This window comes from Trachemys scripta, chromosome 6 (assembly GCF_013100865.1).
Source record: "Trachemys scripta elegans isolate TJP31775 chromosome 6, CAS_Tse_1.0, whole genome shotgun sequence".
Lineage (NCBI taxonomy): Eukaryota > Metazoa > Chordata > Testudines > Emydidae > Trachemys > Trachemys scripta.
Window position 1 is genome coordinate 102,298,317 of NC_048303.1, and position 25,593 is coordinate 102,323,909.

A 25,593-nucleotide genomic window follows, 5' to 3' on the forward strand; every position below is an offset into this window, starting at 1 on the left:
GGGGGGGGGGGGGGGGGCTGTCAGGGGGCAGGAGTGTGGAGAGGGATCGGAGCAGTCAGGGGACAGGGAGCAGAGGGGTTTAGATGGGTTGGGAGTTCTGGGGGGGGGCTGTCAGGGGGTGGGGAGTGGTTGGATGGGGCGTGGGAGTCCCAGGGGTCTGTCTGGGGGTGGGGGTGTGGATAAGGGTTGGGGCAGTCAGGGGACAAGAGGCAAGGAGGCTTAGATAGGGAGTGGAGTCCCGGGGGGCAGTTAGGGGCAGGGGTCCCAGGAGGGGGCAGTCAGGGGACAAGGAACGGGGGGAGGGTTGGGGGTTCTGGGGGGGCGGGAAGTGGGAGGGGCAGGGGCGGGGCTAGGGCGGGGCTCCTCCCGTCCTCTTTTTTGCTTGTTGAAATATGGTAACCCTACATGTGTAGCAAGACTATACAAGAGGGTTTGCTGGCAGCCAGTTGTGTCAGTAATTTGGTGGTTCAGTGCGACATACTGTGGTCACTGAAGCTGAGTTGCCCCTGCACTGTAAATTTGAATCCTATCCTTAGCAGAAATCAGAGATTGAACTGTATGCATATGTCAACAATTGACCTCTCTTAAGGGTTGTTTTGTTTTTTGGAAATGTGCCCTGCTAATTTGTACAGCTAACAGGTACAGGTAACTGTTTTCTGAAAAATAATAAATTACACATGCTCTGTGCAGATATAGGAGTGATTCCTGGGCATTTTGCTACTTGAGTCCCTCTCCCTTCCCTCTCCCCACAAGGAAGCCAGGTTCTGGGGGTGCCCTGGCTCTATGGGAGAGAATCTGAGCCAATCTCCATGTATGTGTGCCAGGATCTGGGGGTCTCTGTTCTTCCAGAGGGAATCTGAGCCCAACTCACCACTCCCCCCACCCCAAGCTGAGATCTGAGAGGCTCCTGGAAGTAACACAGATTTAAACATCTAAAAAACTAGAAAATAAAAGGGAAAGTACATGCTTCCCCTGTGGGTGGGGGCTGGCTTGGAGTCAGGGAGGACTGGGTGGGCTGAGGGCATGACTGGGGAGGCCTGGCCAGAATAGGGGAAGGGCTCTGCTGGGGGGACCATAGTGAGGGCACAGGGCCTGGCTGGTGTATAGCTCAACTTTTATAACCAAAGAAGTGTGTGACTCCCTAATAAGCTGCAGCCTATGATATATGTATGCAGCAGCAGAAGGTGCTGGGCACAAGGAACAACTTTTATGTGCTAATGGCTTAATAGGATGGGAGAGGGAGGGTTATGAAAATATTGGTGTGGCACCTATATGTTGCAGAGGATGGTTGGGGAGGGAGACGAAGAACGAGAGATACACTGGTCTTCTCTCACAGTAACTATAAGCATGCAACCCAGTGGTTCTCCACCAAGGGTACCTGTACCCCTGGTGGTATGCAGAGGTCTTCCAGCGTTCATCAATTCATCTAGGTATTTGCCTAGTTTTACAACAGGCTACGGAAAAAGCACTAGCGAAGCCAGTACAAACTAAAATTTAATGTAGACAATGACTTGCTTATACTGCTCTATATACTATACACTGAAATGTAAGTACAATATTTATATTCCAATTGATTTATAATTATATGGCAAAGATGTGAAAGTAAGCAATTTTTCAGTGATAGTGTGTTGTGACACTTTTGTATTTTGATGTCTGATTTTGTAAGCAAGTAGATTTTAAGGGAGGTGTACTTTTGAGAGTATGCAAGAGAAATCAGAATTCTGACAGTAGTCTGGAAAGGTTGAGAGCCACTACTGTAACCAATGTGGAATAAAACTGCCAAGATTTTGGGTAATAGTCCATGTCTGTGAGTTCTCTCCCTGTCCCGTTGGCAACTCCAAACATTTCAAAGCATAACCATCATCACCCTTCCACGATAGCAAATTGTACAGGAGTGGGGAGGAATGCATAGGAATCACATATCATCCTTTACCTTTAGACTACAGCAGCCTAAGTCCTACAAAAGTAAAAGCAAATGAACAAAAACTCCCACGAAAAATTCCTTTTCTGTTCAAAACAGTGGGAGATTCACTGGCAAAAAACTTTGTTAAAGCACAGGTAAGTTTGCCTGTTTGTCTTGTGCCCTTGCAGAACTTCATGTTCAGCAAAACTCAAACTTCTGAAAACCAGGAAATAACGAGTTAATTTAGATACTTTAATGGGTTGTGTTCTCCACCGTGGCGCCTCCTGCTGGTTGCTCCAGGAATTAGCTCTGTCTATCAGCAGGGCGCCCTACTCTTATGGTGTCTCACTCTCCATCACTGCGTCTCTTCCCTGGGCCACTTCCCCATAGCCCTAGCACCCACTCAGTCCTTGTTTCAAGACCTGCAGTCTGGCAGGGTCAGCCAGAGCTCCCACTGCCTTGCTACTCTGCCCAGAAACCTTGCCCAGCACTGCTCTGTCCAGGGTGCAGTTCCTTCTACCAGGAGACAGTCCTCCTTCCTTGCTGGTCAGGGGGAGACTCCCCTCTTCTCTGTGCTGCAGCCTTTATATAGGGCTCAGCCTGGCCCTGATTGGCGGCCCATCTGCGCAGCCTCTCTGGCCTACTTTAACCCATTTTCTCCTGGAGTGGGGCAGCCGCCCCACTACAGATACCAACACAGCCTTAACTGAGCCCTCTTTGAGCAATGCCCTAATACTCCTGTAATACACATTCTCGCACTTTCAGATAATACACATCACTCAGGAAATAGGGTACATGACCACTATAGCACAGAATTTAATGTCCTCTCTTTGCTAAGGCAAAATTTTTGTTTAGATGAGCTATTCTGTACAGGAGCTACGTACACCTGTCCTATACTCCAACAGTGAGCCAGCCCCACAGAAACTAACTTGCTATATATTACAACCATTTGATCCCCTTTTACAGCCCCTTCACTCTTACCACAGAATTACATGTGATAATATACTTTAATTTACCCAACATTAAACCCAGAGAGTACTCTCATATACCACCTCACTGCTAATAATCTCCATGGCAAAGAGGTCCCTGTACAATGCTACTGATATAACAGCACTCTGTGCTGGATCTCTGAGGCTTACTGGATCTCTCCAGGTATGCATACACCTCTTCCCTTTGATCACACACGGGAGGACAATGAGGCTCTCAGACCCCCCTCTGAGAGGAAGGGTCTCCCAGATATCGCAATCTCAGCTTTGCCAAGCTTCTCCAAACTAATGCTTCTATTCAGTACGGCTATATTTAACACAATTACTGCAGGTGGAATGCATGCTGATAGTTCCCAGTGGCTATTGATGTGGATACAGCAGCAAAATGAGGACAGACACATGCATAGACTGCACAGGCTACAACTTTTATTAAATTTTAACACAGGAGAGGGATGCTACCTGTCCATCACCCATACTCCCCTGTACCAGGCATTTAATTGGTTCCAATGCAGGAGTTATAGGGCTACTTACCACGTAACCCATAACTAGAGCCAGGGCTACACGGCTCCTTACTGTATAATCCATAATGCAGGGTACGCTCTCCTTAGCCTTCCTCCAGGACTCCGCTCTCTCTGAGTCCAAGCACACACCCCTCCTCCCCGAGGATCAGAGGGTGCATCAGGATGGGGATCTTGTACTCCAAGGGCCACAAGGTCTGACCTTGGTCGACAAAGGCCACAAGGGCTCACCCTATCACATGAGCCCAAAGCCCATCATCAACATCCCAGGTCTTTTACCTCTGGGAACTGTTCGTTTGATTTTCTTAACTGCACTGGAAACCGGCTGCAGTTGCGACAAATAAACACCACCCAGAACCTTAGTTAGGTACCATGTGCATTCCTACTTAACTTGCTGTGGTTTGAAGGTGCTGTGAGGAAGGCAAATAATTCCCTGGTCCTCTGCCATTTGACTCATGGGAGAAAAAATTCCTTCCTGATGCCCTAAACAGGTGATCTGCTAGATCCTCAGCATCTGTCAGACTGGGTTCCCACTCCTAGTTTGGGTGGGTAGGGTGGGCTGCTGGAACAGAGCCAAAAGAGGCTCCACCTGGTCTCTACGCTGAGCAAAATCTTGGGAGCTGGGGAATGAATGCTGGCCAATCAATACCCTTCTCCCCCAGCCAGCCGGTGGGTGCCAGAGACGCGCAGGGAAGGAGCTACCTATTATCCCCTGGCGAGTGTCTCCCTCCTTTGCTACTGGACTGTCCTCTTTCACTGCCCCATCAAGTTCCCCCACCAGTTGCTGCAGGTGGATGGCATTTGCCATCTCCAGGAAGGCCAGAGTTAAAGTTGTGTTTACTGTGTATTTTCTGGTTTTCAGAAGTTGTTTTTGCTGGTTACACTGTTCTGGAAGGGCAGAAAACACGATTGGGCAAACATAACTCTACTTTTTGGTGCTGAAGAATATGGATGTATTTTTTTTAATTTGTTAGTTTGGCTAAAATGCATAAGATTTGTATGTTTGCCCCAGGTCTAAAGACAGCATGTACCATGCCCTTGGCTATAGCACTATTTTAGTTATGCAGGCTGCTATGACCTTCGAGCACCAGGATATCCAAATGGGGATTTCTACAATGAAGGAAGCTTTACACACCTGCCAAAGGTAAGCCTGAGTAATTTACATTTTGACAGATATTAAATACAATAGGCATTCATATGTGTCAAGTTTCTACTTTGTCAGCACCAAATCAGTACTTGACCATCGTTCCAAAATGGAGCAAGCATGATGGGAGATTAAGTTGGGTAGGACAGAACAAAGCATATTATGGAACTAGGTATTGTGGTAGATCCTGAAGACTCAATTGAGATCAGGTATTTTGTAAACTCAAATGTTAATTAAGTGTCTAATTAGCCACATAGACAAGCAAATAGGCAGTTTCTACATGCAGTTACAGTAATTCCGTATGCAGTTTGGGCACAGGATTTCATGCAGCCCTTGTTTTCTAATTGTTTGAAAATACGGTATTCAGTGCTTTTCCTGTGTCATTGTGGATATCCTATCCTCTTGTATTGTTGTATTCATAGATGGACCAAATATTTTGACCTGAACCTTCACCCAAAAATGAACCAACCTTTTTGGTCTTGAAATTTCAAACATTTTGTTTCCTTTACAGTAAACATATGTGCACACTCCCCCTCCAGTTAACCTATTTTGTGCCTTTCTTTGCTTCCTGGTTTTGACTGGAAGTGAGAGGACTGAAATAACCTGAGCAAAGCTGTCCTCTACTGGAATTTTTGCAAGGGAGGTGGATCTTGCAAAATATCTAGACAAGAGGTTGATATATCTTCAGATTAAAATCTTCTGAATTTATGTTCTTTGCTGACCCTATTGAGACATTGTGGTCCTATAGTTAGGGCATAGCACTAACAATCAAGAAATGTAGCCACTATTTCTGCCTTTGCCATGGACTTGATTTGTCAACTTGGTGTGTGACAGTGTTTAATCCTCTCAGCAATAGGAAAAAGAAAACTGGGAGAAACATATCATTTACATTTACATTTACAAGAGCTAGCTGCAAAACATCCAGTCTAGGGCTGCAGCTTCTCGTCTTTGTCAAATTTAAAGGGCAAACCCACAGAAAGGCACGATGAGAAACGTGTTCCCATAAGAAGGCAGTCTTCATTGGGGAAAAATAGTAGGAAGCAAGAATTACCAAGGAAGGTGTCTGCTTTTGTTGTGTCCGTCAGCACTTGCATCATATTGTACAAATAGGCCTTAATTTTCAAAGGTTCTCAGTTTGGGGTTCCCAGCTTTAGATACCTAATACACCTCTACCCTGATATAACGCTGTCCTCGGGAGCTAAAAAAATCTTACTGCGTTATAGGTGAAACCGCATTATATTGAACTTATTTTGATCCGCCAGAGTGCGTAGCCCCGTGTCTCTCCCCTCCCCCCCCCCCGCCCCAGAGCACTGCTTTACTGCATTATATGCGAATTCATGTTATATCGGGCCGTGTTATATCGGGGTAGAGGTGTACCTGTTTTTCAAATGTATTCAGTGTCCACCCCTCCAGCTGAATTCATTGGGGGCTACATGTGCTCAGCATGTCTGAAATTCAGGCCTATTGGTATCTCAGATTGGGCACTCAGAAACGGAGGCATGCAAAATTAAAATCGATTTGTTCAAAATCTAGACCTTAACTACACCCTTCTCTATTACAACACCCTGATTCATCCCCAGAGCATTTTCCATTCTGTGCATTGAAGAAAGAGGCGATCCTGTGGAAAAAAATGTGTATGACCATGTAATTATTTACACCAAGGGGGGGCAAATTAAGGTTGCATGGGCTCCTAGGCTTTTGTGTATGTCAAGAATGGGGATATATACTAAAACTGTAGCCCTGTAGTAAATAACATTCCTTTTTTTTAAAGAATGATTATAAATCTCTCTCTCTCTAAAGTTTGGGGGTATTAATAATCACAGTGTATGGAGATAAATGTGAATGGCTGTTGAAATTCCCCTTTCCTATGTTGTTTTTGTTCTTCCATGGCTGGCCGACATAGATTCAGGAAAAGAAGCACAGTGGTAGAGTCTTTGTCCAGTCTGGTTTCTAAACAGTCAATGGATCAGCTAAGTGAAGGTAAGAGAAATAAGAGGCATTTTCTGAAAACATATCTGAATAACCATTTTGTGAAAAACAACATACAAATAGATGCAGTTTTGTGATTTAAGTGACCTTCTTAATAAAGAAAAGATGATATAGGTGAAGTTTTCCCCCTCATATCCAAATACTGGGCACACCTCTAATAACAAAAAGATACTTATTCAAGGTGGATATTTTGATGTACACATGTTCCTCTAATGCAGCATTTCACAAAATGGGGGGTGCTAATGATTATACTAGAGAGGCCCTAGAGATGCATAAATTGAGATGGAGCTGCCTTTGACAATGTATGGTTGGGTTGAAAGGGAAAGTGATGAGTTTAATTTTCCTGAAGTGGGGTTCAGTTTCCAAAAGTTTTGGAATAACATCTGATAATTTCAAGGGTTATGAGTTTGAGTTTTTAATATGTGTGTATATTACCGGCAATTGTAATATTGTGTTCCTGTTGCTTTTCATCATTTCCGGAAGTAATGCCTTTGGAAGGTGGTACTTCAGCAAATCATGTGAAGGCCCTGAAAATGTTTAACTGCATGCACTGTAACAACTTTCTTAATTGCTTTATCTCATACCACATAAATTTAATTTAAGCATTCTCCTTGGCTAAAAGCTGTGGCTCTCTGCTACAAAAGCTATATATTAAATAGCACAGTGATCCTCAACACAGAAAGGTGTCAGGTTTTTTTGGCTGCTTTTTATGGATATTTGTATCCTGTCCTTTGCTGGTTGCTACAGTTTTTTCATAGAAATAAATGACATGCAACTCAACTTGTACAGCTCATTTTTTTGGTAGATGGTTTACACCTCAGCCTTTAAAGTACATGTTATCATAGAAATTTTGTTGAATCAAATACCCCCGAATTTTCAGTAGGTTTGAGCTTTACATCTGAAGTATGAATTTTGACTGTTAAAGGAAACAGATGGCCCTAAGTCTCCATAAACCAATAAAAAGGCCATGTTGAGTTTCATGCCTGGTGTATGTGTTTGAATATCACCAAAAGCCAAATTGTCACTTAATCTAAATAATAGTGTATTGAGTCAATACATTATTTAATTTTCCTCACTGAGGAAATGTAATTTTGGTTTACATTCTTAAATACCTAGTTGCTTGAAGTAGAGCCTGTTTTGAGTTATACCAGGGGTCGGCAATCTTTCAGAAGTGGTGTTCCAAGTCTTCATTTATTCACTCTAATTTAAGGTTTTGCGTGCCAGTAATACATTTTAACATTTTTAGAAGATCTCTTTCTATAAGTCTATAATATAGAACTAAACTATTGTTGTATGTAAAGTAAATAAGGTTTTTAAAATGTTTAAGAAGCTTCATTTAAAATTAAATGCAGAGCCCCCCAGACCGGTGGCCAGGACCTGGGCAGTGTGAGTGCCACTGAAAATCAGCTTGCGTGCTGGCTTTGGCACCCGTGCCATAGGTTGCCTACTCCTGAGTTATACGTTCCAAAGATTCAGCATATAATACAGCACTCACCATTTGATAGATGTTACCTTCATTTAAAATCCAAGCGGCCTTGTTTATTTCCCTGAACATATTAAAAATTGTATCATAAAAGGAGAAATTTATATTTGATCATAAATGTACAGGTTTTACAAGGAATAGTATTTTAAAGAACAGTTCTGATTTATGAAATATTCTGAGCTTCTGACACTTTCACTTATAGTAAGTGTTTTTGTAATTTTTGACTGTATAACTATTGCAGTATAATAAAATATTGGGAATAGAGACAAATACAGATTTATTATTTTTCATTTATATAATAAATGGAGTACACATACTGCAGTGAAGTATCTCTATTTGTTGCCTTTCTAAGGACTCTACTACCATGGGATCTAAGTGCATGTGTAAGAATTTTGCTTCTTTCAATTTCAATAATTCTGTACTGTTTAAAATTTAATTTTATGAAATGTCTGTCTTGTAATCAGATTGTAGGTAAGATAAGGGACTTCTAATGACTGAATCTTTCTTTATTCATGCCCACTTGTTTTCCATTTAATGAGTGAGTTGATGTAGTGATGATGGAGAAGTGGGCTCAAATGGTGACTGATGGCAGACATTATACATGAAAATGATCACGATGGTCTTCTAATTTTTAAGGATGCCATTTTTCTATAGCTCACTACTGCAGTACAAGTTGGCAGTTGCCACACAGGGCAAGTCAGTGCTGAAATAGTGGGGCTAGCTCCATCCCTCCAGAGTCTATTCCTCCACCTGTAGGGTCCGCTCAATCCTCCTCTCTCTCCTCCAGCCCACCCCCGCCGTCCATCCTTGGGGCCCCTCAACCTTCCTTTCCTTCAGCACCCCGCCAGCCCACGCCAACCTGCAGTCTCTTGGAGGGAGAACAGGACTGTTTGCTGAACAGTATCAAATGCTATAGGATGAGAATGAACATACATACCTTGGAGAGGTATCATACCATACCAGAGCAACGAGTGATGTCTGAATACTGTGCGCTGGACTGAAGCCTAATTGGAAGGGTCTAGGTTGTTGGCTGAAGAGAGGTGACATAGAAGACTAATTTTAGCTAGCTTTTCATCTAGTTTTTTTGACAGGTTTTTGAGTGGTTTGAAAGTTAACAACAACAAAACTAATAATTTTGTTGTCAATACTGCATTTGAATGTGAACAAAAATACTGTGTCTGCAATAAATAATTTAAGGCTTCCTTTGTTCCTTTTCTTTTTTCTTTCTTTTTTAATAGAGGAAATGCATGCAGAAATCTGTTATGCTGAATGTTTGCTACAGAAAGCAGCACTCACATTTGTACAGGTAATGTCTGTTCTTCACTTCAGATCTCTCTGTGAATGTGCAGGTTAGCAAAAAATGCTAGTAATCATCCAACAAGAGCACTACACTCACAAAAGATGTAATGTTTTGCACACACAAAAAAGGCTATGCAATGAATAAATGTTTATTTAATAGGAAATAACTGAAAATGCAACATATGATATCCTACCCTACAATTTGTTTTCCATTTAGATATATTATTTAAAATATATCTGTGTATCTGCTCACCCTAATCCCTTTGTCCTGTGGTCTAAGACATGTTGTTATTTCAGTTCATGACACTGATGCACCGTAGTTAAGTATACACCAGACACTGGTCACTACTTCATGAGTATCAGGAGGGTGGAAGATTCCTGTGATTCACCTATCCAACAGTCCATTGCTGTACATAGATGAAGCAGATGGGAACTTCCTTTCTGACTAGCACTATTTCAGCTGATGCTGATCACATAGCAGCATCTCTTTTTTTTGTTCTCTGGTTCAAGTCACCGTCCACATACAGTTGAAACCATGTTAGCCACCTTATAGGAATGCATTACAATCATAAGCTATTAGTGTTCACGTTGGGTTTATTGTGAGGCATATAGCCTGAAGCCAAGTGTCTTCACCAACTGTGATTTGCATCAGTAGCCTACTAATGCCCACCCTGAAGTGGTTTATTACTGTTAAAGAATGGCTCATAAATTTTACAAGCCTGGTGTAAAAACCACTTGTAGGTGAGTTTGTGAAAACCTAATCTATCTTTCCATAATGAAAAGCAATTCCTAGTAAAATGAAGAGAAAATAATAGGGGCGAGATTGTAAAATATTTGGGGGTGGGTAGGTGCAGCGCTCTTTTTTTTTTTTTTTTACCATCATCTGGTCTATTTGGACCCCTGCCCTTCTCCGAATGCTCAGCAGCTATTTCAGAAGCAATTTTTTCACCCACAAGCCAACATTAATTAGCGTTGTTTAATATAAATTAGTTTGTACTACTATAGTTTTTGCACTAGAAAAATTTGTTAAATTGGCTAAAAGGGCCACACCCTTTAAGGAGAGGGAGCGGTTTAAAACTCACTTTTTCTCCTTCAGCCTATTCTTCCCATTTCCCCCAACTCCAATGTGATTACTCCTATGTGTAAAATTAAGCATGTGCCTAAATGTTTGCAGGCTCAAGGTCTTAAAAATAAATATTAATTAAGGAGAAAAAAATCAAACTAAAACAAAACACCCAGCAACCCATCAGTAGATTTAACTGAAGAGAGAATCTTAAAAAAGCTAAATGAATTTGGATGTTAAGCCTTTGTAGAATGAAATTTTTCTGTGGGAAAATTCAAAATAAAGAGCAGGTATAGTTACATTTCTATAGAAAGTAACATATAATGTATTGGGAAATATCTGTTGTTTTGCTGTCCTACAGCAACCCAAGGCAAGTTGGAGTTGCTACTGTTCAGCGCGTGGAATTCATCTGATTAGGGGAACTGTGGGATGTCATCCGTACTGTTCTCTACTCATGTATACGTATTTTAGAATGCATACTTCAGAAACTCTTTCTAAAAAGTTCCTATAGCACCATCTGGTGGAGAATTTCTTATTTCAGTCAATATGTTGCTGAAATGCTTTCTTCTCTCTTAGCCCTATTTTTTTGTTGATTTTCACTTCTTTTTAACTTGTTTTTTATTTAAAGCAAGTCATTCAAAATACACAGAAGAATGTCTCCTGGACAATTCAGCATATACCATATCATTTATAAGGCTAAAGTTAATTACTGTAAAAATGTTTTTCTGTTTGTTAAATTTTACTAGAGTATTTATTTATTAGAGTCATTGTCAAAAGAAAGATTTAGTTAAAAGGAAATAATTTCTCAGAAATAGGTTATGCACAACTTCATAAAGGGAAACAAATGGCACATTTTTGCACACAAAAATTGTTTTTTTCCAGGATGAAAATATGATCAACTTTATCAAAGGTGGCCTCAAAATTAGGACAAGTTACCAAATATACAAGTAAGTTGTTACATTACGTGTGGTCACATTTAGCCCTGGGGTAAGCAGGTGCAATTTCATTAATGCCATATTCTTAAAAAAAATCACATTGCTCTAATCATTTGTTGTCATCACCTCTAACTTGTATTTTCTTTTTCCTCTCTGAATTAAAAGAGAATGTCATCAGGTGCTACAGATGACTCAGGGCAACAAAAATAAAAATGAAACCTACCATCAGTTTGAAGGAGGAGTAAAACTTGGAATAGGAGCATTCAATTTGGTATGTTTTTAGTTTTTCAACCTGTAAAGAGACCATTAGGACTAATCTAATTTACTGGAGTTTATATGGACATAATGTTCTATATTAGGTTATTTACTTTATAGAAATGAAAGTTTAGTCTATAAAGTGCCATCACTTTAGAAATTAGACAGTCTTGTAGTGCAGAGTGGGTAGATTTTGCAGGCTCATGTGGTGACCTTGTGGAACCTTTATTCAAAGTGACAGTAAAGTGGTGACTTCTTGCATGCCTGCTATTTTTTACAACTTCCTAATCTATTTTTTAAAAAACATATTGAACATAGAAACTCCTGTGTCTGCATTGTGTGCTGAAGTTACTGTTAAAGAAAAAATACTATTTCTAACAATATATAAAAGCAATATACTGCAGCCATCACTAGATAAGCTAGTATGGACATCTGTATTTTAATACTTTTATTGTTGTAACCTGTCCTTACGTGCCCTCCTTTTGCAGCAGTGACATATTAGGGAATTTCTATGGTGTGAGTTAATCAGGAGGTCAAACTAAGGCTTGGTCTATACTACGGGGTTAGGTCGATTTTAAAATGAATGCGTCCACACAACAACCCCGTTCCATCGACTTAAAGGGCTCCTAAAATCGACTTCTGTACTCCTCCCCGATGAGGGGATTAGCGCTAAAATCGACCTTGGTGGGTCGAATTTGCGGTAGTTTGGACACAAATCGACGGTACTGGCCTCCGGGAGCTATCCAGAGTGCTCCAATGTGACTGCTCTGGACAGCACTTTGAACTCCGATGCACTAGCCAGGTACACTGGAAAAGCGCCGGGAACTTTTGAATGTAATTTCCTATTTGGTCAGCGTGGCGAACTCAGCAGCACAGGTGACCATGCAGTCCCAGAATCATAGAGTGTAGAATGTTTCTACGCTCCCCCTATCATCTCCGTCCCTGAGGTTATCACAGATTAGAAGGTGAAAAAAATGCACCCGCAATGACATGTTTTCCGAGCACATGCAGTCCTCCCGCACTGGTAGGGCACAGCTTAATGCATGGAAGCATGCAGTGGCAGAGGCCAGGAAAGAATTAAGTGAGCATGAAGAGCGGAGGCAGGATGCAATGCTGAGGAAAGCCAGCAAGAGCACAGACTCCCGCTGCATCCACTGTATAACCGCCTACCCTCCTCCCCATGTTCCATAGTCTCCTCACCCAGACGCCTAAGAACGTGTGGGGGAGGCTCCGGGCACCCAGCCACTCCACTGCAGAGGATGGCCAAAGCAACAGAAGGCTGTCATTCAAACAGTTTGATTTTTAGTGTGGCTACAATAAGCAATGTGGTCGTGTCCTTCCCTCCTCCCGCACCTCACCCGGGCTACCTTGTCCGTCATCTCATTTGTTTTAATTAATAAAGAAAGAATGCATGGTTTCAAAACAATAGTTACTTTATTTCGGAGGGGGGAGGGTGGTTGGCTTACAGGGAATTAAAATCAACAAAGGGGGCGGGTTTGCATCAAGGAGAAACACACACAACTGTCACACTGTAGCCTGGCCAGTCATGAAACTGGTTTTCAAAGCCTCTCTGATGCGCAGCGCGCCTTGCTGTGCTTTTCTAATCACCTGGGTGTCTGGCTGCTCAAAATTGGATGCCAGGCGATTTGCCTCAACCTCCCACCCGGCCATAAATGTCTTCCCCTTTACTCTGATATTATGGAGCACACAGCAAGCAGCAATAACAATGGGAATGTTGGTTGCTGACCTAGTCAGCAAACCGCGCCAGCGAGCTTTTAAAGTGCGTGACGGTGAGCTGAGTGGGCTCCATGCCTGCCGTGGTATGGCGTCTGCATGGGTAACCCAGGAAAAAAGGTGCTAAACGATTGATAGCCGTTGCTTTCACAGAGGGAGGGGCGACTGATGACTTGTACCCAAAACCACCCGCGACAATGTTTTTGCCCCATCAGGCATTGGGAACTTAACCCAGAATTCCAATGGGTGGTGGAGACTGCGGGAACTGGGGATAGCTACCCACTGTGCACCGCTCCGTAAGTCGATGCTAGCCACGGTCGTGAGGACGCACTCTGCCGACTTAATGCGCTTAGTGAGGACATACACAATCGACTGTATAAAATCAATTTCTAAAAATCAACTTCTATAAAATCAATTTAATTTCATAGTGTAGACATATCTAAATGATCACAATGGTCCCTTCTGGACGTACAATCTATAAATCTAGATGTCTGCACTAGTAATTTATTTCAAATTTTTGATCATTTCCTTACCACCCATGTTAATAACAGTGAGAATACTAGTGTAGACTAGTTGCTCTCATGTTAACCACTATGTCATTTAATGCTATTTAAAGGAGGACGAGACAACATAGTCCTAAAATACCAGCAGCTGGTGGCAGCCTGATTATACTATCATTCCTTGTTGCTACCATCAGTGGAGGTTCCCCAGTAGGAAATTTGAAGGGAAAAAAAGTTTAACTAGACAAACAGACCACTTATAAACTGAACTGATCCTCTCCAGCACTGGCCTTCAACCAGACCTTCTTTGATATGTTTACTAAAAAGTTGTTTGCTAACCTTAAAAGTTTTCCATTGTGTTCCATATGGGCAAAAATTCATGAAAATGAAATGTGTGTGTGTGTGTGTGTGTATGAACATAATGAAAAGTTACACTTACCTGCAGTGTTCTTTTTGTACAACTAATTCCATCCTTACAAAATAGGCACAAAGAGAACTTTCCAAGGTGACAGTGTTAAATCATCTGATTGGAAATGCTAAAATGTTTTTTAAAGGAGGAATGAAAAAAGGAATATTTAGATGCTGGTGCTACCACAATAGAAATAATAATATAGGCACTATAGTCAATATAAAAATATTTCCCCCTCACCCAAAATAACACACAATTTATTGGCACTGCTAATCAGCCTGAAATAAGAAGTCATCATCTTGAGAAAGCACGGAGGTGTGGTGTAGTCTTGTGGCTTCCATGGTGCAAGACCAAGTGGGAGCTGAAATGGTGTCACACACGTAAAGTGGTTGGCACAATACCTGATCATGCATGTATACTTCAAGATTTTTTTTAAAGTGTATTTATATTTGTATTTTGATATTTTTCACTTTTTTTTATGCTAATTGAAATGGCATTTGGTGCTACTTTTGTTGGTTGTAGATTTATAGCAAGTTTTAGAATGTGTTTTCTTTCGAATATTGCACATAAAGTTTGTATAGCTCATTAAACTTGCATTTTTTTCTCTTTGTTTGATATTGCAGATGCTGTCCCTTTTACCAGGAAGGATTCTCCGACTTCTAGAATTTATTGGGTTTTCTGGCAATAGGGTATTAAATTTGTTTTTAAAATGTCAGTGCTTTCTCTGATGGAGTGTGGAGGGGGTTAATTTTAAATGTGTAAAGTGAAAGGTTCAGTACATTTAAGTCAGCTTTTTTACATTTGGTCTTTTAAATGCCCATCAAAAATATTAATGATAGGTAAAAAATTGTTCCTCTAGGTATACACTGAGCAAATGATAGTGCATAAGTTCCACTACTCCAGAACTAGCCTTGGGAGACAGTACCTTTGAGGGTCAGTTTCCTTCCTACTTCCCCATGGCCCTCAAGGAGAGGGTAGTAATTTTCTGCTGGCCTAAACCAGCAGTAAATTCCTACGTTCTTCACACCAGCCATTAGAAGTGTAGCCCAGGCCCTATCTATTTCCCACCCCTCCTGCTCTGGGAGGAAGGATTTGTGAGTGCACGGCACTACCTTACTCATGTGTGCCCAATCCCAAGAATATGGGGCCTACTCAGAGGCATAAGGAGGGTTCATACTCCTTCTTTCCCCCCCAGGTGGGAGAGTACTCCAAGTCTTCATCTAGCTCTTTATGTACATATCCTCTCCTCATGTACATTCCTTTTAAAACTCCCTTCCGCCTTTCTACCTACAATAAATGAGTTAAATAAACAATATAAAAATTTATGTTAGTTAGCTAAATTTCAAGATGTGCATGGGACACAACTGAGTCACTGTAGGATCGTATTACTGTTACCTTTCCCACAGCTATTGCTTGTCATAGGTAAAATGAGGCTGTAAGCTATTCAGGACTGGGTAATTGTTTTTTACAACAACAGATAAAAAGACAAAGTACACCCTAGGGTCCTATCAGAATAATAATAATAATAATTAATAATCTAGAAGGAATCAAAGCTGAACCCTTTTGAGATATTATCATCACAACTTGTTAAGCTACAGAACAAATTTAGGCACTGTACCAAGCATCTAAACATTAGACCTCCTTTTAAACAAACACCTGTTCAAAAAGCAAAATTGTTAAATTCAAATTTGTGCTCACGGATGCTGACCTTCATATTCTAAGAGCCTTTATTGTATGGAGAAGCTCTGAGCTAGCCTGACTGCTTCCAGAGAGAGTCGAGCAGGCATGACATGGGCAGGGAGCAGCTGCTCAGACTCTTCACAGTCAGAAGCTGTGGAAACTGCAGGTGGGGCAGAGACTTTATATAAATGAGCTCCCTGCTTCCCTGACCGGGTCTCCATGGATTATAATACTTCTGTTCAGCATTCAGAGGACCCTGGGAGCTGCTGCAAATGGGGCATAGAAGTGGGGGTGGGATCTGTCGGGGTAGCAGTTCAGTGAGGGTCTCCCAAAATATTAGTTGATGATGGAAGAGGGTTGAGTATTTCAGGGGTCTGTGGAGGAGTTGCTGCAAAAGGGTGGAGAGGAGGAGGGTCCCTGCCTCGGTGTGTTAGTGAGGAAGGTGAACATGAGTGGAAGGTTGCTGACTAGGGATAGAGGTGAGAAACGGGAGTATTTCATTGTGTGTTGGATTCCTGTCTAAATGCATATGGGGTACAGGTGTGAAGGGGAATGTTGGGGAGGTCCCCAGCCAGTGGATGGGGCTGAGAAGGGAAAAGGACACCTGGGGCTTGATCCTGCAAGGTGCTGAATGCTCTGTTCCCATTCTAGTGGTGGATTTAAGCACATTCTTAACTTTAAGAAGGGGACTAGTCCCATTGATTAATCCCATTGCTCCTCCCAGGTTCTACTCTGGGAGAGTGGGTCATTCAGGATTTGGACCAGGTAATAAATTAGGAGATCAGTATACCTAAAAGGAAAAATGAAGAAATGATTGAAATTTCTGTTAAAATTTGACTGCTTAAAATTATATCATTTTTATTAAATTACCACCTTAATCTATTTGATAGCTAAATCTCTACATATTTGTGATTCCTATAGAAATTGGGCCTCCATCAGCTGCGGGAAGGTGCTTCTGGTGGCAGTTTGAGGGCCATACTGTGTACTTTTACCCTGCTGGTATATCATACTTACGTCTCTTTAATCCTTGGTAAGAACTGGAATTCATTATTCCTGGATTATGTGATATTGTGAACATATTGTGAAATATGAAATGTGAAATATTTCATACTCTTTTGTAAATTGACCCACTGTTTAGAAAAACAATGGAATATAGGGATTATTAAATTTATATTAGGATATTATGTAATTTAATGCTGAAAATATTGAAAAATAGCTAGGGGAACAAATGTGTACTACTATATTAAACGTTTTTTTATCTGCTTGCCTCTTCCTGTGTGTGTGTGTGTGTGTTTGTGTATACAGATACATGTATACACACACACACACACACACACACACACACACACACACACTTTTGTCTGTTTATAGGCCTCCCTAGATCTGAAGGGAGGAGACAGGAGGGATGGAGAGAAAGAAACACTAAGATGATTACCTTTTATTTTTATTCGCTTCCCCCACCCCCCATGAAGTATATCTTCAAGCTCATACCTGTCAAACACACACATTTCACAAAGATTGCTGGGACATACAAGTCAGATAGATGCTGAACCAAAAGGCAGAGCCTGATGAGGCTGTAGACAGGGAATTTGGGATGGTACTCTAGTTAGAAGGTCAGGAATGTCTGTGGTATGAAGCCCTTGGAAGTTCAGGCACCTATCAAATTGCTCAGGTCACTTAGGCTTAAAGTCAAGATTACGTTTACCTGTGTTCCTGATGTATATTTGCATCTTTTAATTTGTGAATATTCCTCCCATTTTTCTAGACTTGTCAGGAAATTTAGAAATTTGTCATTTTGCCCCAGTACCATCTGCTGTTGATTATTGAGATGAAAATTAGGAAATGAGGGGAATGAGGAAGTTTTTGTACCAGGGACATTTATTACCCTGAAGGCTATTAATGGTTGTGATTTTGTTTTTCAATGAAACTCAATATAATAAAATAATTAACTTTCTCCTTTTATATAGCTGAAGACTGTTCACTAATCTTCTACTGAAACTGTAATGTAATTTGGAGATTAATCTGTAAAAATCTGCTTTGTTCTGGTGAGACTGAGGTTCTTTTGTGATGATTGTAGGTACAGGGGAAGCCAACCTTCAGGAAGCAGAGACTCTTCTTGAACCCTACCTCCAGAAGTTTCCAAATGTGCGTACTCTTGATAAATTTTACAAAAACAAGTAATAAATACTCCTGTGATTAAAGTAGGGATTATGTATTTGCTTTTTCTTTTCCTCTCAAGGGTTCCATCATTTTGTTTTATGATGCCAGAATAGATATACTGAAAGGAAATTTTGAAAAGGTAATTGTTATTCATTTATTATTATTTTTTTTATTATCATAGTTCTAGATTTGTGTATTGTGTAACACTTTAGGACAAATTCAGTGCTTGCCTTGCTCAACTGAGTAGTCCTATTGATTTTAATTGGACAGATCTCTCTGGTTTTCTCTCCATTTGGGTTTGGGAAATGATGGTATTATAGAGTTTACTCCAGCCCTTAAGGTGGAACAGTTTCATAGAATGGGTGATGAATTAATTTGCCCTGCCTTTGTGAAGTTCTCCAGTACCTAGCCCATTTATTTGCCCAAGGTGCTGGGGAGAGGATTTGGCTCATTAGTTGGCTAAGTAGCCATAGTTCTCATGTTGTACTGTAATTAGCAAAATTATCATTTCCCTCTGTCATTATTTTATTTTACTGAAATGAACTGTAGGCACAGTCAAAATTCCAAGAATGCATTGCTGCTCAGCAAGAGTGGAAACAGATTCATCACCTCTGTTATTGGGAACTGATGTGGTGCTACTCGTTCCAGCAGAACTGGCTTCAAGCATATCGGTATGCAGACCTGCTCTGCAAAGAGAGCAGGTGGTCTAAGGTAAATGAGCAGGTGGACATTATGATGATATGGCAGTAGCCACTCCGTAGTTAAGGGTGCATTTCAGTTTCCATAATGAGCCCAATTTAAATCCATAAACAAAAGAATATTGGCCTTAAAAATGTAGGTTCAGTCTGTGATGGAAGTAGAATTTTGCTCTCAAATTTGAAGTAAACTAGTAAACAACAAGTTTGTGAATTTCAACACCATATACATTCAGATGTTCACCAGAGCCCCAAAAAAAAGAGGAGGAGAGAGGAAAAAACAAAGTTCACTGGATTAATTTAATCAAGATCTAATGTACAAGAACAAAAGTTAGTTGATTAAACTCCTATTTTAAAAGTTACTAAAAAGTTAATCAAATAATACATCTGAACAGCTAGTCAGCTTCAATGAGCTTAAAATAGGAAGCTCTTTCCAGTGAAGTTCCTTAGACAGACAACCTGCTAGAATATGGGTTCATGATGGTATGTTTAGAGATGGGCATAACAAAAGCCTTGAATCAAAACACCCCCAAACCATGGAATAGGCTGGTCTGTCATCTCTGGAGTGAGGCTTTTCTCTTCAACTTAATACATAATAAATTAATCTAGATATTTGGAAGAATAAACTCTCTCAAAAAAGTTTATTTTAATTTGTCAATGTTAATAGTTGATGAATTTGATAAAAATGGAATTTGGTATAAATCACAAGAAAAAGGAAACCTGGGGTGGGAGGGAGGGTGTTTACAATTGTTCACCTGCCTCACTGCTGCTGAAAGGATGCCATGCTCGATAAACCAATGCTCTGATCTAATATTGTAAATCAGATACTAATATAATGTTGTGGTGGGATTTGTTTGTTTTGGGTAGGCAATATATGTATTCCAGAAAGCTGCAATTTTGTGTATGCTTCCAGATGAGGATGTGAAAACAACTGGAGAAGATATTGTGTCTTTGTTCAGGTAAACTTTTATATTCTTACTAAAATGGGCATATATAGCAACACTGAGTGCCACTGCGGTCCCGCATGGATGCTCATTGTTAAGGTGTGGAAGGCCTAGAGAACCAGTGACAAAAGGCTGAGGCTCTGGGCTAATATATTATGATGGGCTTAATCAGGATTCATTTATTTGGGAAATCAGTTTAACCGGAACACCTTTTGAGGAACTGATTTTTCTCAAACATAGTAAATACCAATGACAGCTGCTTAATTGGGATGATATTAGCAAACGTTTAGCCAGCATCTATTGGTTAAGTGGTGTTAAACTTGGTGTAAAGGTTTAAGCTTATAACTTTGGCTAACTTTTGTATTAAATCTAGTGAAAAGAAGTAAACGTCAACTAAAGATTAAATGAAGCGATTAACTCCCTTGTTTTTGCATTTTCACTTACATATATTTTAGTTCGTTTAATTTATATGTTTTACAACTTTTTTTTTTTTGTTGATGTTGCTTTCTAGGTGAGAGGCTTTTACCATACTAATCCTGATCATTGGCTGGGAACCACTTGTAAAAGGCACAGGAAACAAGGGATTTTAGGAATAGAAACTACTTCATGTCTTGAATTAGAGTGTTTCTATTTTATAAATAGAGAAACGTTATAATTATTACCTTATTTATTATCTATTTTTTCCCCATACAGACAAGTGGATGGTCTAAGACAAAGAATTGCAGGAAAATCTATCCCAACAGAAAAGTTAGCAGTGAGGAAAGCTCGACGCTATAATGGTGCTCAGCCAGTGAAGCTTATACTACCTGCCCTGGTATTGAAAGCTGCCTTCTTTCAGTTCAGATTAAATAACAAAATAAGTACTTATATCAAATAGGAAAAAGAACAAACTTTCAGGGAAAATATGTTGTTTTGCAGTGTTAAAAGAATTCTGGTTACCTTTTCTCTTGAGAAACTTTAGCACCATCATGATATGGAGCAAGGATTTCAAATTTGGCTGTGAAGGTGGCCATTGCCATCCATGTGAAAATCCAGCAAAAACTAGCCAAATTATAAACCTTTGAAAAATCTCAGTTCAAATATGCTCAGTAGTGATGTCTTAGATTTCAGCAGCTAAAATCTCTGAAGATTCCACCCTCACTGGGTAACCCCTCACAGCTTCCATGTCTGACTGGATTGAGCTTGTTCCATCCCCACATAACTGCCCCAGGCTGATCACTGAAACTGAGAGCACAGACACTCGCTCTCAGTGACCCTTTGCTGGCACCCAGTCACTGTGGAGGAGGAAGCTGACTGATTCAAATACAGAGGGAACAAGGGCCAGATTGAGGGGAAATCTGCATGGTGAATCTAAAAATTCTGACACTGCTGATGAATCAAATGATGGCATCCCTGGGTTTTTAGTTTGCTTTTAAAAAAAAAATCTAGGGAACTACACACACAAACTATGTTAAAATAACATTGTTAAGGTTGCAATGTCAAGCACTCATAACTTAGGAAATGCCAGAATTAACGTTGCCTGTGCAACCTTAATTTGTCTCTCTTGTGCGTATGCATTATGATAGTCTTTAATTACACGATCACGTACTATTTTTCCATATTTACGAGGTGGCCAGGAAACCTTAATTCTGGCACTTATTAACTTTACAATCATATATAGTGTATAGTGTATGCTGGAAAAGACATAATTAGCAGCCATCCAAATTATACTGCTGGTTAAATGTAGATATTGATCCAAGGGGTTGTTCTTGTTTCTTTTGGCAGGAAATGATGTATGTCTGGAATGGATTTGCAATTGTAGGCAAACGGGCTGACCTCACAGAAAGTTTACTGATAACAATTGAGAAAGAAGAAACTGCTTTACAGAATCAAACTAGTAAGTAGTCATTTAGGGTAAGAATGTAAAAAGCTATTCAGAAACTTTGTCAGTTAAGTTTTTTGTACCATGTTAACGTGTCTTGCAAGGAAAGAACTGGCTCTGGATATAAACTCCCCGGCTGATCTCATGGAATGTAATATTTGCTGTAATTATGGTTCGTAGTAGTAGCTTTACTTACTGGTACTTCTAAAATGTCTTTCAAAATCAGGTTGGCTGCAAAAGGAGAGCATGGAAAACTGAGGAACTTGGGTATATTTTGGTAAGACGTTGTTGGGTCTCAGAGAGAGAATTCTATATCTGAGGAGTGATCTCTAGAAAAGGAACCAAATTGATCTTCCTGGAAAAGTCTAAAAATATTTAGCTCTCATTCAAGACATTCTTCCATAGTGTAACTGCATTGTGGAGGACACTGACTGATGATGAGTGGAACTTCTTGACTAACAGTAAATGACAGCAATATCAATGGATTTACCTACCACACCCACAAGAAAGATAAAATTAGCAGTATTGCTATGAGTACTAAAAGACAATAAAATTTAGCTATTGACTGTAGAGAGAGTTTGTGGCTCTTGGAAGTGTGACTATTCAAATAAATACTTTCAGACTCAAACAGCTGGTTCGTAAATTAATAATAATTATATAAGATGAAAAGAAAGGCATATAAAAATAACACATGCACTTCAAAAGTTAATGGCTGTATTTACACTCTCTGACTCAGGTTTCCTCCGATGGACGCTTTTGCCTGTTAGGCAAGCAACACAGCTTCACCCGTTGCTGTTTTGCCTCAGCAGTACAGCTCTCTATTGAGTTCTAGTGTTAAAATGAATTGTATGGAGAATATAATTACCTCACATCAGTTTTCTCATGAACCTTAGCTACTCAAACAAATAAAAAGTTTGTTTATTTCTTCATTAATGTTCTATTTTAAAAAATTCTTATTTAATACGAAGATTTTAACCACACTTTTCCCAGTAATTTATAATAGAAATCCCCCCCCTCCACCTCCAGGTAAAAATGTCTGTGATTAAGTAATATATCATTAGTTAATGTGTGCACAGTGTTTTGAAAATATAAAACACTATAGAAAGTGCTAACTAATAATATTATTAGACAAAGACATCAGGTCACAAAGTTTGGACCTGGACCTTAAAACCCTGAGAGTTCAGAGGTGTTCAGGATCCTCAGTTATGGTATAAGCCCATTTCTAATTGCTGCTAGTAATAAAATCTCCTACATTTAAAAAAATAATGCCAGAATATCTCCACCTCAAGTTATAAAATTCCAGCCAGGCCAAGGCTTCAGTAAAGCAGCCAAAAGCACTGAAGCCCCAACCTGGACAACTATAAACAGTCCTTTGAACTCTGGGCTACAGGTAAGAACCAGGGAGAGATGGCAAAAGAGTCTGAAAGCAGGAAATGGAAGGAATGGACTATCCTGGGTAGAAAAGAAAAACAAAGAGGTAAGTAGACAGCATGTGAACTCAAATTCTAATTCTAATTATAGTTTAAATAATGATATCAATAATAATGGGAATTATACCACCTCTTCTTATTAGATTTTAATCCCTAATGAACAGAGAAAAGACACCCAAACAAAAATCCATGTACAGCAGGTCAGAAACCAATATTAAAGGCAAGTCCACTATCCCATCTCTAAATATTTCTTTCAGACAAAGCAAACCCAAACATGCCTGCCCCCCCCCCCTGAGTTTAACCAAAGTAAAGCATTGACTTTCTGCCTGAAAGTTGATTTTTTTTCTAGTTTCCGTCCCTAAATATCATACTCTATTTTCAACAAAATAACTCTAATGGAGTGGAGGAAGTACCATCACCATGGTTGTAAATCTGAAGGTGGAAGGCAATTTGGGTGAAAGTGATCATGAAATTATTGATTTCATGATTCTAAGGAAAGGAAGAAGTGAGAGCAACAGAATAAGGACAATAGACTTCAAAAAGCAGACTTTAACAAACTTAGAGAAGTGTTATACAAGTCCCATGGGAAGAAAATCTAAGGGATAAAGGAGTTCAGGACAGCTGGCAGTTTCTAGAGGAGACAATATTAAATGTACAAGTACAGACTCTCCCAATGCGAAAGAAAAATAGGAAGAATATGGCTCCATCAGGCACATTTTAATGACCTGAAAATCAAAAAGGAATCCCACAAAAAGTGGAAACATGAACAAATTGCTAAACAAGAGTACAAATAAATAGCACAAATATGTAAGGACAAAATCAGAAAGACTAAGGCACAAAATGAGTTATATCTAGCAAGGGACATAAAATGCAATTAGAGGAGGTTCTTTAAATACATTAACAGCAAGAGGAAAGACATGGGAAAATGTAAGTTATCTAGTGGGGAAGGAGACATAATTACTGATGATCAATAAGGCTGAGGTGCTTAATGCCTATTTTGCTTCAGTCTTTTCTAAAAGGGTTAATGGTGACCAGATATTCAACACAATTAATATTAACAACAAGGGGAAGTAATGGAAGCCAAAATAGGGAAAGAACAGATTAAAGAATATTTAAATAAGTTAGATGTATTCAAATAGGTAGGGCCTGATGAAATTAATCTTAGGGTAGTTAAGAAATAGCTGAAGCAATCTCACCACCATTAGCAATTATCTTTGAGAACTCATGGAGAACAGGTGAGGTCTCAGAGGAGTAGAGAAGGGCAAACTTAGTACCTATCTTTAAAAAGGGGAACAAGAGGACTGGCGAATTATAGAACAGTCAGCCTAACTTTGATACCTGGAAAGATACTCTAACAAATTATTAAACTTTAAATGTGTAAACACCTAGAGGATAATAGGGTTATAAAGAATAGCTAGCATGCATTTCTCAAGAACAAATCATGCCCAGCCCAATCGAATTTCTTCTTTGATAGGGTTAAAGATATGGGGAAAGCAGTAGACATGATATATCTTCATTTTAGTAGGCCTTTTCATGCAGTCCCACATGACAGTCTCATAAGCAAATTAGGAAAATGTGGTCTAGATGGAATTACTGTAAGGTGGGTGCAAAACTTGTTGAAAGACTATACCGAAAGAATAATTATCAATGGTTTGCTCTCAAACTGGGAGGATGTATCTAGTGGGGTCCCATAAGGGTCAGTCATGTATACGGATGTATTCTATATTTTCATCAATGACTTGGCTAATGGAGTGGAGAGTATGTTTCTGAAAATTTGCTGACACCAAGCTGGGAGAGGTTGCAAGCACTTTGGAGGACAGCATTAGAAGTCAAAATGACCTTAACAAATTGGAGCGCTGGTCTGAAATCAACAAGATGAAAGTCAATAAAGACAAATACAAAGTATTACACTTAGGAAGGAAAAATGAAATGCACAACTACAAAATGTGGAATAACTAGCTAAGTGGTAGTATTGCTGAAAAGGATCTTGGTAGTTTAGTGGATCACAATCTGAGTCAACAATGTGATGCAATTGCAAAAAAAGGCTAATATTCTAGGGTGCATTTACTGGAGTGTAGTATGTAAGACACAGGAGGTAATTGTTCTGCTCTACTTGGCACTGGTGAGGCCTCAGCTGGAGTACTATATCCTATTCTGGGCACCATACTTTAGGAAAGATGTGTATAAATTGGTAAGAGGCCAGAGGAGAGCAATAAAAATAACAACAGGTTTAGAAAACCTGATCTGTGGGGAAAGGATAAAAAAACTGGGCATGTTTAGTTTTAAGAAAAGAAGATTAAGGAGGGACCTAATAACAATCTTCAAATAAGTTAGGGGCTGATTTAAAGAGGACTGTGATCTATTGTTTTCCAAGTCCATTGACAGTAGGACAAGAAGTAATGGGCTTAAACTGCAGCAAGGGAAATTTAGGTTATTTATGAGGAAAATCTTTCTAACGATAAGCATAGTTAAGCACTGAAATAGGCTTCCAAAGGAGGTTCTGGCATCCCTTAAGAACAGGTTGGACAAACATCTGTCAGGGCTGGTCTACAATAGAGAGACAAGGTGCGGGACGAAATATCTTTTATCGGACCAACTTCTGTTG

The 25,593-nt window shown here is 39.9% G+C and overlaps 1 protein-coding gene across 2 annotated transcripts in view; it reads left to right on the plus strand.

Annotated features, from left to right (window-relative positions):
• TTC39B (tetratricopeptide repeat domain 39B) overlaps positions 1-25,593 on the plus strand; it is a 124,359-nt gene that overhangs the window by 80,219 nt on the left and 18,547 nt on the right. For both annotated transcript variants that reach the window (XM_034774553.1, XM_034774554.1), the window contains 13 exons: positions 4,420-4,551; positions 6,455-6,531; positions 9,262-9,329; positions 11,268-11,332; positions 11,486-11,591; positions 14,842-14,907; positions 16,820-16,928; positions 17,976-18,043; positions 18,138-18,197; positions 18,608-18,769; positions 19,621-19,712; positions 20,391-20,511; positions 21,462-21,573. In XM_034774553.1, coding sequence (XP_034630444.1) covers positions 4,420-4,551; positions 6,455-6,531; positions 9,262-9,329; positions 11,268-11,332; positions 11,486-11,591; positions 14,842-14,907; positions 16,820-16,928; positions 17,976-18,043; positions 18,138-18,197; positions 18,608-18,769; positions 19,621-19,712; positions 20,391-20,511; positions 21,462-21,573 — 1,238 coding nt within the window. The remainder of the gene's footprint in view (positions 1-4,419; positions 4,552-6,454; positions 6,532-9,261; positions 9,330-11,267; positions 11,333-11,485; positions 11,592-14,841; positions 14,908-16,819; positions 16,929-17,975; positions 18,044-18,137; positions 18,198-18,607; positions 18,770-19,620; positions 19,713-20,390; positions 20,512-21,461; positions 21,574-25,593) is intronic.